The sequence below is a fragment of the Protopterus annectens genome, chromosome 3.part1 (genome assembly GCF_019279795.1).
Source record: "Protopterus annectens isolate FY-2018-M chromosome 3.part1, PAN1.0, whole genome shotgun sequence".
Taxonomy (NCBI): domain Eukaryota; kingdom Metazoa; phylum Chordata; order Ceratodontiformes; family Protopteridae; genus Protopterus; species Protopterus annectens.
Window position 1 is genome coordinate 1,856,952,908 of NC_056732.1, and position 13,713 is coordinate 1,856,966,620.

The window sequence follows — 13,713 nt, forward strand, 5'->3', positions numbered from 1 at the left end:
TTGCTAAGTCAATTGAAATGTAAAGTGGATGCTTTGTCTGAAGGTGTTGACTGTAAGGAGCTTCAGGATTTAGTGCATGCTTCAGACCAGGTTGGTAAGCATTCTTTGCAGTGTGGTTTTGATGCTTTACAAGCTTCTTCCAGGGTGGCTGCTACTAGTTCTGTTGTAGACATGCCTGGCTTAGAGATCAGTCCTTGTCAGAGCATGTTAAGGCTCGCATTATGGATGCTCCTTTGCAATCTGATGTTCTTTTTGGCCCTCCAGTGGAATCAGTTTTGAAAAGGATGGAGGAAAAAGCTAAGTCTATGCAGACGGTAAAGGACTTCTTACAGGTTCAGCCCCCTAAGTTCAGTAGGAATTGGCCTGCTAGGGGATGGTCTTTTCCCTCTTCGGATTTTCATTCTAGGGGCAGGTCGAGGCATGGTAGAGGTAGGGCTTCTTCTCAGGGCCCTGTTACTTCTAGGCCTTTGAATTCTTTTACCCCTTCTGCTGGGGTGGGCAGGGGTCAGTCCTTTCGAAGCAGTCCCAATGACCTGTGTCTTCAGCTGCGGACTCTGCTTTGCTGGCAGCTCCTCTAGGGGAAAACTGGGACTTTTCAAAGGAATTGGCATTTGGTTACCCAAGACAAATGGGTATTGGACATTATAACTCGAGGCTACAAGTTTTATTTTCACACATTCCCTCCTTTCAAAGGTATGCGGATGTGCCTCATCAGCAAAGACTGGGCAGGCACAGATTTTTCTCTGCTCGGTTGGGAGCAATACAGGCAGTTCCTTCTGTGGACAGAGGCACGGGTTTTATTCCGTCTTTTCTTAGTGCCAAAGGGAAATACTTGGAGGCCCATTCTGGATTTATCCATTCTAAACACCTTTCTGGAAATTCGAAATTCAAGATGTTGACACTGCAGCAGCTGTTGCCTATGCTAGGCAGAGATCACTGGATGGTGACTTTGGATCTCAAGGAGGCCTATCTTCACATTCCTATCAGGCCCAGTTGCAGGAAATTCCTGAGGTTTCGGACTGGGAATTTGCATTATCAGTTCTCTGCATTGCCCTTTGGCTTATCAGGGTATTCACAAACGTCCTGGCTCCAGTAATAGCTTTTCTCCGGCTAAGGGGAATTCAAATTTATCCTTATCTGGATGATTGTTTGATACTGGCTCAGGGCAAGCATGAACTTCTTCGACATCTGCAGTTTGTGATGACAGTTTTCAGATGCCTAGGGTATTCTGTGAACGAAATAAAGTCCAGTCTAGTACCCTCACAGGAGATGTGTTTTCTGGGTGTGAGACTGAATACAGCTACTCATATGGCATCTCTTACCACAGACAAACAAAGAAATCTTCACCTATACTTCCAACAGCTATCCGTAATGTCCAGGCTGACTGCAAGGACAGTCCTTCAAGCCTTGGGGTTCATGGCATCTTGCATTCTAGTACTTCCCAATGCCAAACTGCATATGAGGAAGCTACAGTGGTATCTCAAAAGCGTTTGAACTCAACACAGCCACGATTTGGATACTGTCATTCGGATTCTCCCTTGCATTCAGAAAGAATTTGTGTGGTGGGCTCAGGAATGTCACCTAAACAAGGGACTCTCTGTGACCCAACCGGAGGCAAGTCAGATATTAATGACAGGTCAGCCTGGGGAGCTCATTTCAAAGGAAAATGGATTCAAGACCTTTGGCCCCCGGAGTTGCTTCACTTGCATATCAAGGAGATGCTGGCGGTTCAGTTTGCCTTAACAGCATTCAAGGATCTACTTCGACCGGGACTGGTGTTGATTCGAACAGACAACACAACTGTCATGTGGTACATCAACAAGCAGGGGGGTCCTCATTCTTACCCTCTTTGCAGACAAGCAATGCTGTTATGGGAAACTGCTTTGGATCTGCACATCACTCTTCGAGCACAGTTTCTGCCGGGAGCACAAAATTCGTTAGCAGATGTTCTGAGCAGACAGATGGTGGATCCTCACGAATGGAAGTTGGATCCTCAGGTATTTCGTCAGTTGACCATGGCTTGGGGAACTCCAGACATAGATCTGTTCGCTTCTCCTCTGAATTCCCAACTGCCTCTGTTTTGCACAAGGCTGTTTCATCTGAAAGCCTGGAAAATAGATGCACTATCCTTCAGTTGGAGCAACCTTCACGTGTATGCCTTTCCTCCTCTGCCTCTTCTTCCACAGGTCCTGTTGAAAGTCAGGAGGGACAAACCTTGCATGATCCTTATAGCGCCAGATTGGCCTCGTCAACATTGGTACCCTCTGCTGAGGAGCCTAATTCACGGGACACCTTGGCCATTACCGCGGATTCCTCACTTATTGTCTCAGGAAAACAATCATTTTCTCAATGTCAGGGTGCAATCCCTACATCTGACAGCATTCAGTTTTAGAGGATGAGGGCCTTCAGCTCCCTCAACAAGTTTTGGATGTCCTTTACTCGGAAAGTTTATGCTGATAAATGGAAGAGATTTTTCTTTGGAGTTCAGCTAAAGGCCTTGATGTCACGTTGCCTAATTTGAGTTGTACTTTGCAATATTTGACTATGTTACTGGACAAGGGTTTGTCCTTCTCTTCTATAAAAGTGCATGCTGCAGCTATTTCTGCTCACTATGATGGTGATCCTCCTTTATTTTCACATCCTTTGCTTAAACAGTTTCTTAGAGGGGCAAAGAATATAAGACCCCACCTCCTACTCCTGCCTGGGATCTTAATTTTGTTTTGGAAAAGCTGACTCTGCCTCCTTTTGAACCTGCAGCTACGGCTGAATTGAAGTTGTTGTCCTGGAAGACTGCTTTTTATTGGCTGTTACTTCTGCTAGAAGGGTGTCTGAATTACAGGCTCTCATGGCAGTGGAACCTTTTCTGATTTTTCACCAGGACAGAGTTTCCTTGCATACTAATCCTACTTTTCTGCCTAAGGTAGTTTCTAATGTGGCATTGAACCAATCTATACATTTACCTACTTTTTATGCTAACCCCCAAAATGAAGGGGAAAGAGTTTTGCATTCTTTGGATGTGCATAGGCAGTTATGGTATTATTTGTTCAGAACCAATGAGTTCGGAGATCTCAACAGTTATTTGTTGCTGTGGCTTCAAGTGGGAAAGCTGTCTCAAACTATTTCCAAGTGGATCGGCCATTGTATTGCTTTTGTTACTCTCATCATGGTAAGGAGGTTCCAGTTGGGATCAGGCCTCATTCTACCACCTTTACTGCTTTTGACATTCTAGAGGCAGCTTCTTGGAGTTCTGTACATACCTTTACAAAGCATTATCATTTGCCTCTTTATTCTAGGTCTAGGGCTGGGTTTGCCACTGCAGTCTTACAGGGCATGTCTGCAGCTCCTCCTGCTATTTAGTTGGCCAGCCTCCCTTTTCCGTTGCTCTGGGATTCTACCCATTTGTCAGGACTGCAGCAATGGGAGGCGGCGAACATAGTACAGTTTTGTACCTACCATAAATGTAGATGTTCGAGGAGATGCTGCAGTGTCTCCTCCCCCTCCCTCCTTCCCCTTTTTCTTTTTACATTGGGGTTTTGGGTGGTGTTTTCTTTTTGCATTCTGGCGTCTGAGGCAAGAAAGACTGAGGTTATATTTGTACTGACAAGGTACCCATTTGTCAGGACTGCAGCAATGGAACATCTACATTTATGATAGGTACAAAACTGTACTTTTTGCTGAAAGTAGATGGTATAAAATAATATGTGGGTATTTATTTACGGCGGTTGTGGTGTGGTCCCGCAGGACCACAAACAGCCCAACCGCGGGTAAATACAGCATTACCCAGACCCAGAAGTGGTTTATTATATTATGACATATGGTTAGCCTGGTTTATTTGGTTGCTGTTGGTTGGGGGACGTGGGGACAAACAAAAGCCGATGCGCCTAACCCATACACACCAAGTGGAGTTGAGTTATTATACTCATGACATTATTTAAGAAAGATGTCTGGCATCGGCAGTTTCTGATGATGTACGCGCGCCTGCGCGAGTACATCAAACTGTGGCAAAAAGCAACGGAGAAAGGAAGATCTCCATTGCTTTTTAGTTGTTTTTTGCTATGTTAAATGGGTTTATTACTGTCTGGCTATGTATTTTAACCCATTTAACCTCTAAAATAAAGCCAGAATCTCTCTTTCTCCGTTGCTTTTTTAAAACCTGTCTTCGCTATGTTAAATGGGTTAGATCTCTCCGCTTATTTTAAAAACTGTCTCTATGTTAAATCCATTTAACAGCGAGACAGTGTTTTAAAAAATAGAGTTATACTAATGGAAAAAGTCAGTATAACTGATTTATAATGGCTGCGCTGGCCAATCAGCGTGCACATTTTGGGGGGGTCATGGTATAATGGTGATTCTTATATGGTAAAGGAGAAACTATTGTTATGATTTTATGGACTGGTGCAGTACATATTATATCAATATCTGGTATAGCTGTGTAGCTACAAGTCAAGCTTTTGATTGTTAAAATTAACAACACTGAGACTGAAGCTTTGGGATCAGATTACTTGGTTACACTAATATATTGTTACTGTGCTTAACATCTAATGAGTAGTGTACAGTGCAGACATATTTTGGAAAAAAGTAATAAAAGAAGTAAAAAGACAATTAGTAAATAAGTAATAAAACAAAAAGCGAAATACAGCCAACCAGAGTGAAACATGCAAAACCAATGACATTAACAGTCTGACCAAGTAGAATTAATGTACCATAAAATTGTGCTTTCATCTAAATGACAACACTTCATCAACGTGACATAACACACAGGAAGTAAAATGTTTATAGAATACACACCAAGCCATGTGATCAAAAACCACCAGCAAAGAAGTTGTGTCTTTCAAAATATAATTGATGGGCATATAATCATGGAGTCCTGGTGCTCTACCATCAGCTAATTCTAGATGACCAAATAGGTTGTATTTGAGTAAATTATTTTACCATTTACCACCCTACATACCTCTCAACCGCTCAGAGAAAGAAATATGGACAAATCCAAAAATAATGGGGGGCTAGAAGCCCAAAAATAGGGGCAGATTTTAAATATTGCTCTTGCTAGAATAACAGGTTTTGTATTAGCGTGCATTTTCTGAAGGATATAAAGTCTGAAACTTAAATGTCTTACATTATTTAGTGACTTCAGTCCCTAGTCATTTGCCAGAAAACTGCACATTTTATGAGGAACAGACTAAAAATATGAAGCAAAAATCTGGACAGTCTGTGAAAATCTGTACAATTTAGAGTTATGCCCCGTATCCTGATGTAGAACCTTCTGTAACACAAAAAGTGAAACTTATTGAAATCCAGACATACAGAACCATGTTTAGACAGAGTATTGTTGCTGTCACTTTTATCCTAGCGTGCATGTGTTGGCATATTTTGTAAGCTTTTTCTCAGTCTTCCCCACATAATAAATAAACATGAAGTACATGTCACAATTTAAAACTGAGGATGCAACACACACACGAGAGCTGCAGTGAGACATGAATTTCTTTATACAAATATAATTTATTGTTTTTGGTTTTGGCATTGTAGCGTGGGGGTGGGGACTGGGGGTTGAATGGTCAGTAGAAGTATGGGAAAATATCCAATGGTGCACTTGTAGACTGTCTGAAGGCAGTGGACATGTGCAGAGCACCAGAACTGTGTGTCCACTCTCTGGTTCTTGGCAGTTTGGTGGTGATACTAGGACATCCAATAGTGGATGTTTTAACACCTCCCCTTAAATGGTTTAGCCTTCACAGGACTTGAATTTGAATAGTGTTTCTGCATAGCAAGGGTTGGGATGAATCCTGCAATTATTAGGCAGAAAAACTTTAATTAATTTTGGGGACATTTGAGGAATGGATTCTGATGGATAGAGCAGTGTACCATTTCTGTAGACTGTTACTCTAAGGGTGCCAGGCAGGAAGGAGTAACAGCATAAAGACTGTAGTGAATGACATATTACAGAGGATAGGTCTGTATGGAAATGGGTGCCAGTCACAGTATGGGTCATGTCCTCTGCACAGACTGTGAACATGGAATCAGTGTTGTGTGATAGAGTATAGAGAAGGAGTGACCAGGGAAAAGTCATGCATACCGAGCATGGACTCAGTGACTGAACACACGGTCATGGGGGAAAATAGGCTTCAGCAGACACAGAAAGTGACAAAATAGGGGGAGGCTGCAACTCATAAAAACAGGATGGGGAACATGCTTGTGCTTTCATGACAAATAATGGGGAGATGCAGCTGCTGTATATTTCACTGATAAGGTCTAACTATCTTACTTAAAGTACTTTACACAGTTTTGGGGAACACACAGTGTACAGTGCAGACATGTTTTGTATGTAATGTGCAGACGTGTCATTTGTATGCTACGCTATTACTGTGGGGAGATTATGCTCCTCCTGCTGCTGTGTAGCTCACTGATGAGGCCCGAGTTTCTTAGACTCCTTTATACATTTTTGGGGCACACATAAAGTGTTACATTGTTACTGGGTGAAGATTACGTCAGGCCTCAGCAGTGAACTGTACGTCAGCAGCACAGAGTACCTTACACAGTTTTGGGACACACATAGTGTTATGTTGTTACTGTGGGAGATTATGCCATTACTGTAATGTTCACTTTTGAGACATAACTGCCTTACTTAGAGACCTTAACACAGTTTTTGGGCACATGTGTTACAGGGTTACACTAGGGAGATTATATGATGTTGCACATTTCACTGTAAGGACTGGCTCTCTTAGAGTACTTAATCATTCCCACAAAACAGTTAGCAAGTACGGCTGATGCAAACAGCCAAACAAACACATATGGAGAAAAGGCCAGCACCACAAGGACGTAAATAAAATACCACAGTTTATTCCATCACAATTCAGACCGGTTTCGGTATCTAGCCTTTATCAGTGATCACTGATGAAGGCTAGCTGCCGAAACCAGTCTGAATTGTGATGGAATAAACTGTGGTACTTTATCTGTGTCCATGTGGTGCTGGCCTTTTTTGCTATTCCCTTAGAGTACTTTACAGAGTTTGGGAACATAGATAAAGTGTTACATATTTAATGCTACATTGTTACTGAGGGGAGATTATCCTGCTGCTCCCTGATAAAGCTTGACCATCTTACTTGGAATACTTTACACAGTTTTGGGACATAGATAAAGTCTTACATTGTTTTGGTGGGCTGACCCTCAGTTTGGGGGCATAAATAGTGTTGTCAGTTTATACCTTACTGGTCTGGTGTTACTGCTTTACTTAAGGTACTTTGCACATTTCTGCGGTCACACCTGAACTATGGCTTTATGTCAGTGGAGAGGAAGGTAGTGGGAGCTTGCAAAGATGCTCCTTTGGATAGTACAGAATGACATGAAGTCCAAATTCCAGAACAGTGACACACACACTAGCGATTATGAAAATCTGAATTAACACAGTCTAAAATATAGAATGGGTAAGGATTACTGTAAAAATGTAAGGCATTAAAGTACACAGGCTAAAAGGGAGTGTGGGTAGTGTGTTTTTGCAGTCACCAGTGGTAGTGACTTTCACAAGTTAAAACGTTTGTGTATATACAAATTATTACAGAAAATTCTGAGCACTGATGCAGACCTAAAAATGGAATTGTAGAGTTATTTTAGACATTGGGACTGGCCACATACTATACATGCACAGCCACATAGGAAGGGGAATACAAATAGGAAGCTTCTTGTAGGAACCTGGAAAATTGACTTATTCAGTGTAAAGTTGAGTGTACATATCACGGTCCATGGGAAAAAGAAATGCAGCCAAAGACAGGACCTCGGGTAGAAGCAGTTCTTTTTATTGGATACAACCACAACAAAAGTTAAGCGCTTTCATCCCCGATAAAATTAAATGGGACAAACCACAACAAACGTTAAGCGCTTTCTTCCCTGATAAAATTAAATGGGACATCTTCAGAACAAAAACTATCTAAATTAAGCCAAGTTTAAATATTACTATTCAAACACATGCTCAACCAATCGCAATTAAAAAAACAATAAAAAGCTAATTAACCCTCAAAATTCCTGAGTTTCAGCAAACAATTTATGCTGGCATATTCGTTCAGGCCAGGATACTCAAATGCATTTAACTGCCATGGGAGTTTGTTTTGAGACTTATTGTTCCATCAGTCCTGGGGCAACAGCATTCACAGTATTTAGGGAGTTATAGTTCAAATGTGCAGCAGTGATACCCACAGATAGGGAGTTATAGTTCAAATGTGCAGCAGTGATACCCACAGATTGAGGGGGTGCTCAGGTGCGAGGGTTGTTGTAGAACCCCATAAGTAATGCTCACAGACTAAATGTGAAGTATGAATTGTATGAATTTTGTAAAACCTGGGGTACCACCATGCACACCACAAGGGGGAGTATGTAAAACCTGGGGTACCACCATGCACAGACCAAAGGCTTGAATGCCACCATGCACTGACGTATACTGACAACCACTTACTCTTAAAACAAGCAAATACCCTATGTGAGAGATGTAATTACATTATGAAATTGGAATCATTTTTCTCACTTAACAAACCGAACATCAAACAGGATGTGAGGACACACACTTCACCCCACACACAAAATGAGGTCATGATGCATAAACTCACTAGGAACCTACCAAAAATTAGAGACCTCCCAAACATAAACCACTTGCACACACTGCTATGCAAATAGAAACCACTACACATATTAACAAATACACCAGCGTGTCAGCAAATAAGCCGCTGAAGCAAAACCCCTCAAAACCTAATGTCTTGGTCATAGGAGACTCTATAGTGAGACACACAGATGTCCCCCTCAGCAGTTTGGACAAGGAGACGGCCACGGTCAGCTGCTTGTGAGGTGCCATTATCCATCAAATCACACATGTTCTCTTGTCACTCAACAACAAGTATCATCATGACTCTGTCATAGTCCATGTTGGGGTGAATGACTTTGAGATGTACCTCACTTAAATGAAGAGAGACATGGCAGAGGTCTCAGATTATGTGTCCCAGGCAGGTATGAGCCTAGCCCTAATTAGCATTCTACCTTTCCCCAGGATGATGCCACAATATAAAAAACAAAGCAAATGAACAAAAAATGATCAACTTCAACAACTGGCTTAGCTTGTGGTGTTAGTCCAGGGGGATCCAGTATCTGTCAGCCTGGGAATACGTAGTCGACAGGCCATGCTGCTCTGCCAGATATGGTCTGCACCTGCCTCCCCTAGGCTTTTGGCTACTGGCAAAGGCACTTACCTCACCCATAGTGCCATTTTTTAGGCAGTGTTAAAACAAAACATTTCCAATGTAGCAAAATCCACTCAAGACAAACTCAAGGTTCTGCTGCTTAAAGCTAGGAGTCTAAACATGAAATTGCATTTCCTGGAAGCACTCTTCACCTTGGAAGATGCTGATGTCTGTGCAGTTACTGAGACATAGTTTAAGGCCTCTGAGAGCACCCAGACCATGCAAGGCTATAATGTCTTCCACACATTCAGACCTCAAAATGAGCATGAAAGAACCAATGGTGGAGGTGGATCCATCTTCATTAAAGCCAATTACACCTCAAGACTGGTCAGACATTACAGCTTTCTGGAATTACGCCATTGCCAATAAACTATAGGCAAAATACACTACCACATCCGTGATAGCTGTAGGTCACCCATCATGAGCCAAGAAAAGCATACTGCCTACCTGGACTTACTGGAGTCACTCGCCATACAACCGAACACCTTAGTCATGGTAGATTTCAATTATCCTTCCATTGATTGGGTGACATACATGAGCACGAATATGCTTTCCCAAAGGTTCTTGAACTTTGTCAATACAAATGCTCTGGAACAGATAATCTACACCCCCACAAGGGGCTCAAATTTTCTAGACACAGTACTCATCAATATGGGGTGGTCACTGCACTGCCCCCTGTGTAATGCCCTCTCTGGTAACTTTGGACCAGAAATTTGTCTTGTTTGAAGTAACTATTGAACCTGTCACCACCACAGGAGCAAAAAAGCTAAACAACTTTTCCAAAGCAAGCTACAGCCTACTAAGCGATGGTATAAAAGTTTTATACCCCCCGCAATCACAGATAACAATGACTCCTATGCAGAGGTGTACACAAATCCCCTTTATAAACACTTAAGCAACTGTATAGGCTCTGTTGTGCCTAACTAGATTAAAACCAGGTCCTCCTGAAGAAACAAACCACCTTGGTGGACTTAAGTACAAACAGGTTATATAACAAAAGGAAGAAACTGATGTCTAAGAACAAGAGAGAAGTAACTCGGCAGAGAAAGAATTCCCTCCACAGCTTGAACAAGCAAATCAGAAATCTTGTCAAGTCCTCTAAAGCTAATTACTAAGGTAAACTAGCATCCCTAACTAAGCATAATCATAAGGCATTCTTTAACTGCGTCTGAAATCTACAAGGGAATGCCATGCTATTTGCCAAACTTGTCGTAGATGGTGCCAGTCATACTATACTGGAGGAAATTCCCAAACTGCTAGCTGATAGATTTGGTGCAAACTTCACCTCAAAGAATACCTGACACCAGTTCAAGTTGCATTAGCACATGCAGTTTTATTTTCTTTGTTTGAAACCAAGTAAAATGTGCTTCTTTCAGCCAATGCAAAATGATATTTGATAAACCAGCCATAGTCTAATGTTCAACTTAACTCTTTAGCCAAATGAGGACTGTTGTTGGATCAAACAGTACTTTATATAGCAGTTATTAATGAGGACTGTTGTTGGATCAAACGGTAGTTTATATAGCAGTTAATCTATGAGGGTATTGAGATCATACCCTTCTCTCTTTGTCTCTGCAATGTAACAAATCCAAGCAACTTTTTAGCGTGTTTGCAGTACTGACAGTGTGAACCCCTTCACCTTAGAGCTCGTACATGCATTACAGACCTCTCTTCCACTTTCGGACTCCAAGACTTAGGCATTTCTCTGCCTCTTCTTAGGTCTGCCTTAATCCTTTATTTGGAACTCTCTATCTTATTGTCTGTTGACCTAGATGATGGGCAATCTTCTTCTTAAGGAGTAGCTGCCCTAATATAGCTGTAGAGGAAACTGCTACTTATTAATTGCTATGGAAATGGTTTACCTGCCTGCTCCAGACTGCCTTCCTACCTCAGACTCTCTGACATATACTCCTTAGCAGTCATTAGTGCATTTCCCTGGCTCCATCATTAAGCACTAATATATATATATATATATATATATATATATATATATATATATATATATATATCATGTTCTACTGGCTCTTATGTGCTTTTCCACATGCTGAAGGTGTTTTCTGTTTTTTTTTCCTGTTAAATTTATATGGAGGTTAACTACAGTGTTCTTGGAATGCAGGTCATTGTTATTGATGGATAAAAAATGGGTGATAGTGGGATTTTGAAGGTTGTGAGGAAGATGGCATCTTGTGACTAAATGTGTAGTCTGTGTAGCCTGCACTAATTGCCTGTTATGCAGAAGAACAGAGCTGATGCATGCGTAAATAACACAGTCTTATTGGTCACTATTCCTCATCCATTTTATAGATGCACATTTGTTATAGAAACGTTAACATGTCATGTGTTGATTTTTATACTTGCATAAAAATGTTATACTGGGAGTGAATGAGAATATCTGACCAGTCTTATTGCAAACCCACTCCTGAATCTTAGTTTTCACAAAACCATCATTGAATAGGATGAAAGAAAATGAATTTTAGCAAATTGGCAACCAGGGCACCTTAATCAGTTTTGACACAGTTGTTAAAATGCTTGATGAAACAAAGTAATTTCATCAGTTGATACAGTGAACTGCAGAACAAATAAATTATTTGTGTTTACAGGTGCCAGAAACTTTTGAAGATGTTGCTGTTGAATTTTCAAGGGAGGAGTGGGAAATGCTGAGTAAAAGAGAGAAGAAACTACACCGGGAAGTGATGGTGCAGAACTTCGATCACATGATAGATGTTGGTAAGGAAATCTCAGAGTTGTATCCTTATCTATACAGACTCAGATTTATTCAAGTATCTCTGCAGTGCAGCATTCAGATGTTATTATTTCTTTCAGGTATAAGTGTTAAGTAACAAATGCTGAGTAAGGCCTGAGCACATTACAGTATATTGATAAACTGATATGCAAAGGATTCATTTAGTAACCTGATAATAATCATTTTTTCTACATTATACAGGCATGACATCAATCTTAGAGCTGCACCCTTTCTTGATGAGGTACACATACATATAAGAGTGGTGGTGTCATGCTAGTTGAAATCAAAAAATCATTTCAAGGATTTGTTGAGACGTTGGTTTGGTTCAGAGCATTAAAATTCTGTGTGCTTCTTAAATCTTCTGTTTTTTTTTTGTTTTTTTTTCATACTGTTTGTATTTTTATTATTTTTCTATTAATAATTGCTTAGAGTTCCATTGCTGGAAATCACAGCTAGTAACCAAACATTTATTTTGATTGTAGTACAAAGCAGATGTCACACACTCTAAGTAATACAGTACTCAGTAACAATATTCATTACTTAAACCTTATTGCTGTAATGTTTTAATATGACTCCTGCATTGTCTTGGCATCCTATACCGTTGATACCCGTTTTTAAATTAAAAACAAGATTCCGTTTTTTAAATAAATCCTCCAGCTCAGAATTAATTTAGGGTGAAATGTTTTGCTAGTACAATTAATGTAGTGAAATTATTACCATGAACTAATAAGTGCAACATAACAAGTGATGCAGAGATTGCATGTAGTCAATTATTAACACAGTTGTTTTCCATCTGTGCTGTAATGTAATTGATGTAAGCTTTAAATATACTACTGACTAAGCTACAATAATTGTATGTCATGTGGTACACAGCCCTTTATTTTTTTTCTAGAAGACAGTGAAATTAAATACCGCATGGATGTTTAAACTCAATGAAAGTGTTAGCGTTGCTAGTGTACCATAACAGACATTTGCATGTTATTGGGTTTTATTCCTATACTAGGTATCTGCATTACTTTTCCAGTACTTACACTGCATTGCAGAATGGGGGTACTATACTCCTGGGTGTGCCATCCTTCGAATGACAAGTTAAACCGAGGGTCCATCTGCTGAGTTGGTGGTAGCACAGCTGGATGTGTAGAACATCCCACAGTACTTATCAAAAGGAGAAGGACAAGTTCACCAGTGCCCTCCCCAAACTTCCCCTATTTAGTATGAACTACTACCTCAGGTCTCCCTTGAAAAGAGTCCTTTGGCCTAGTGGGACTAACCAAGCCAACATAGTGTAAATAAATATATATGCTGTAATGACTGGAAAAATGTATTTTCAGTTAAGCATTTCTGAGTGGAAGTTTAATGCACAGTTAGGATAATCTTGCAACTTTTCAGAAAACTGTCAATTTGGAAACGGAAATTAGATGTGTTCCTTATAGTGAACTACATAGTAGAGAAATTTAGAAAATATGCAATGTGCCACTTTTCTTAATTTAACCAAGGAAGAAGCCTTGAAAATATTTATGTATTAACTTTAATGAAGAAGAAGAAAAATATCAGAAATTACAAAAAGGTTTGGGAATGCTTGAAAACATTAAAGCAATTTGTCATTTATTCTCTACAAGAGAATAAGGTGCTAGCTATGTAGATGGTTAGTATATGTGGTGTTGTGTTCCAGGTGGTTGTCCTTCTTTGTGCTGGCTGTGTAAATGGTTAGTACATGTGGTGTTGTGTTCCAGGTGGTTGTCCTTCTTTGTG

At 40.5% G+C, this 13,713-nt stretch overlaps 1 protein-coding gene across 1 annotated transcript in view; it reads left to right on the forward strand.

Moving 5' to 3' along the window:
• Positions 1-13,713, forward strand: part of LOC122797931 (zinc finger protein 181-like) — a 161,695-nt gene that overhangs the window by 115,245 nt on the left and 32,737 nt on the right. Inside the window, exon 5 of the mRNA XM_044066449.1 lies at positions 11,819-11,945. Within this exon, the coding sequence (XP_043922384.1) occupies positions 11,819-11,945 (127 nt within the window). The remainder of the gene's footprint in view (positions 1-11,818; positions 11,946-13,713) is intronic.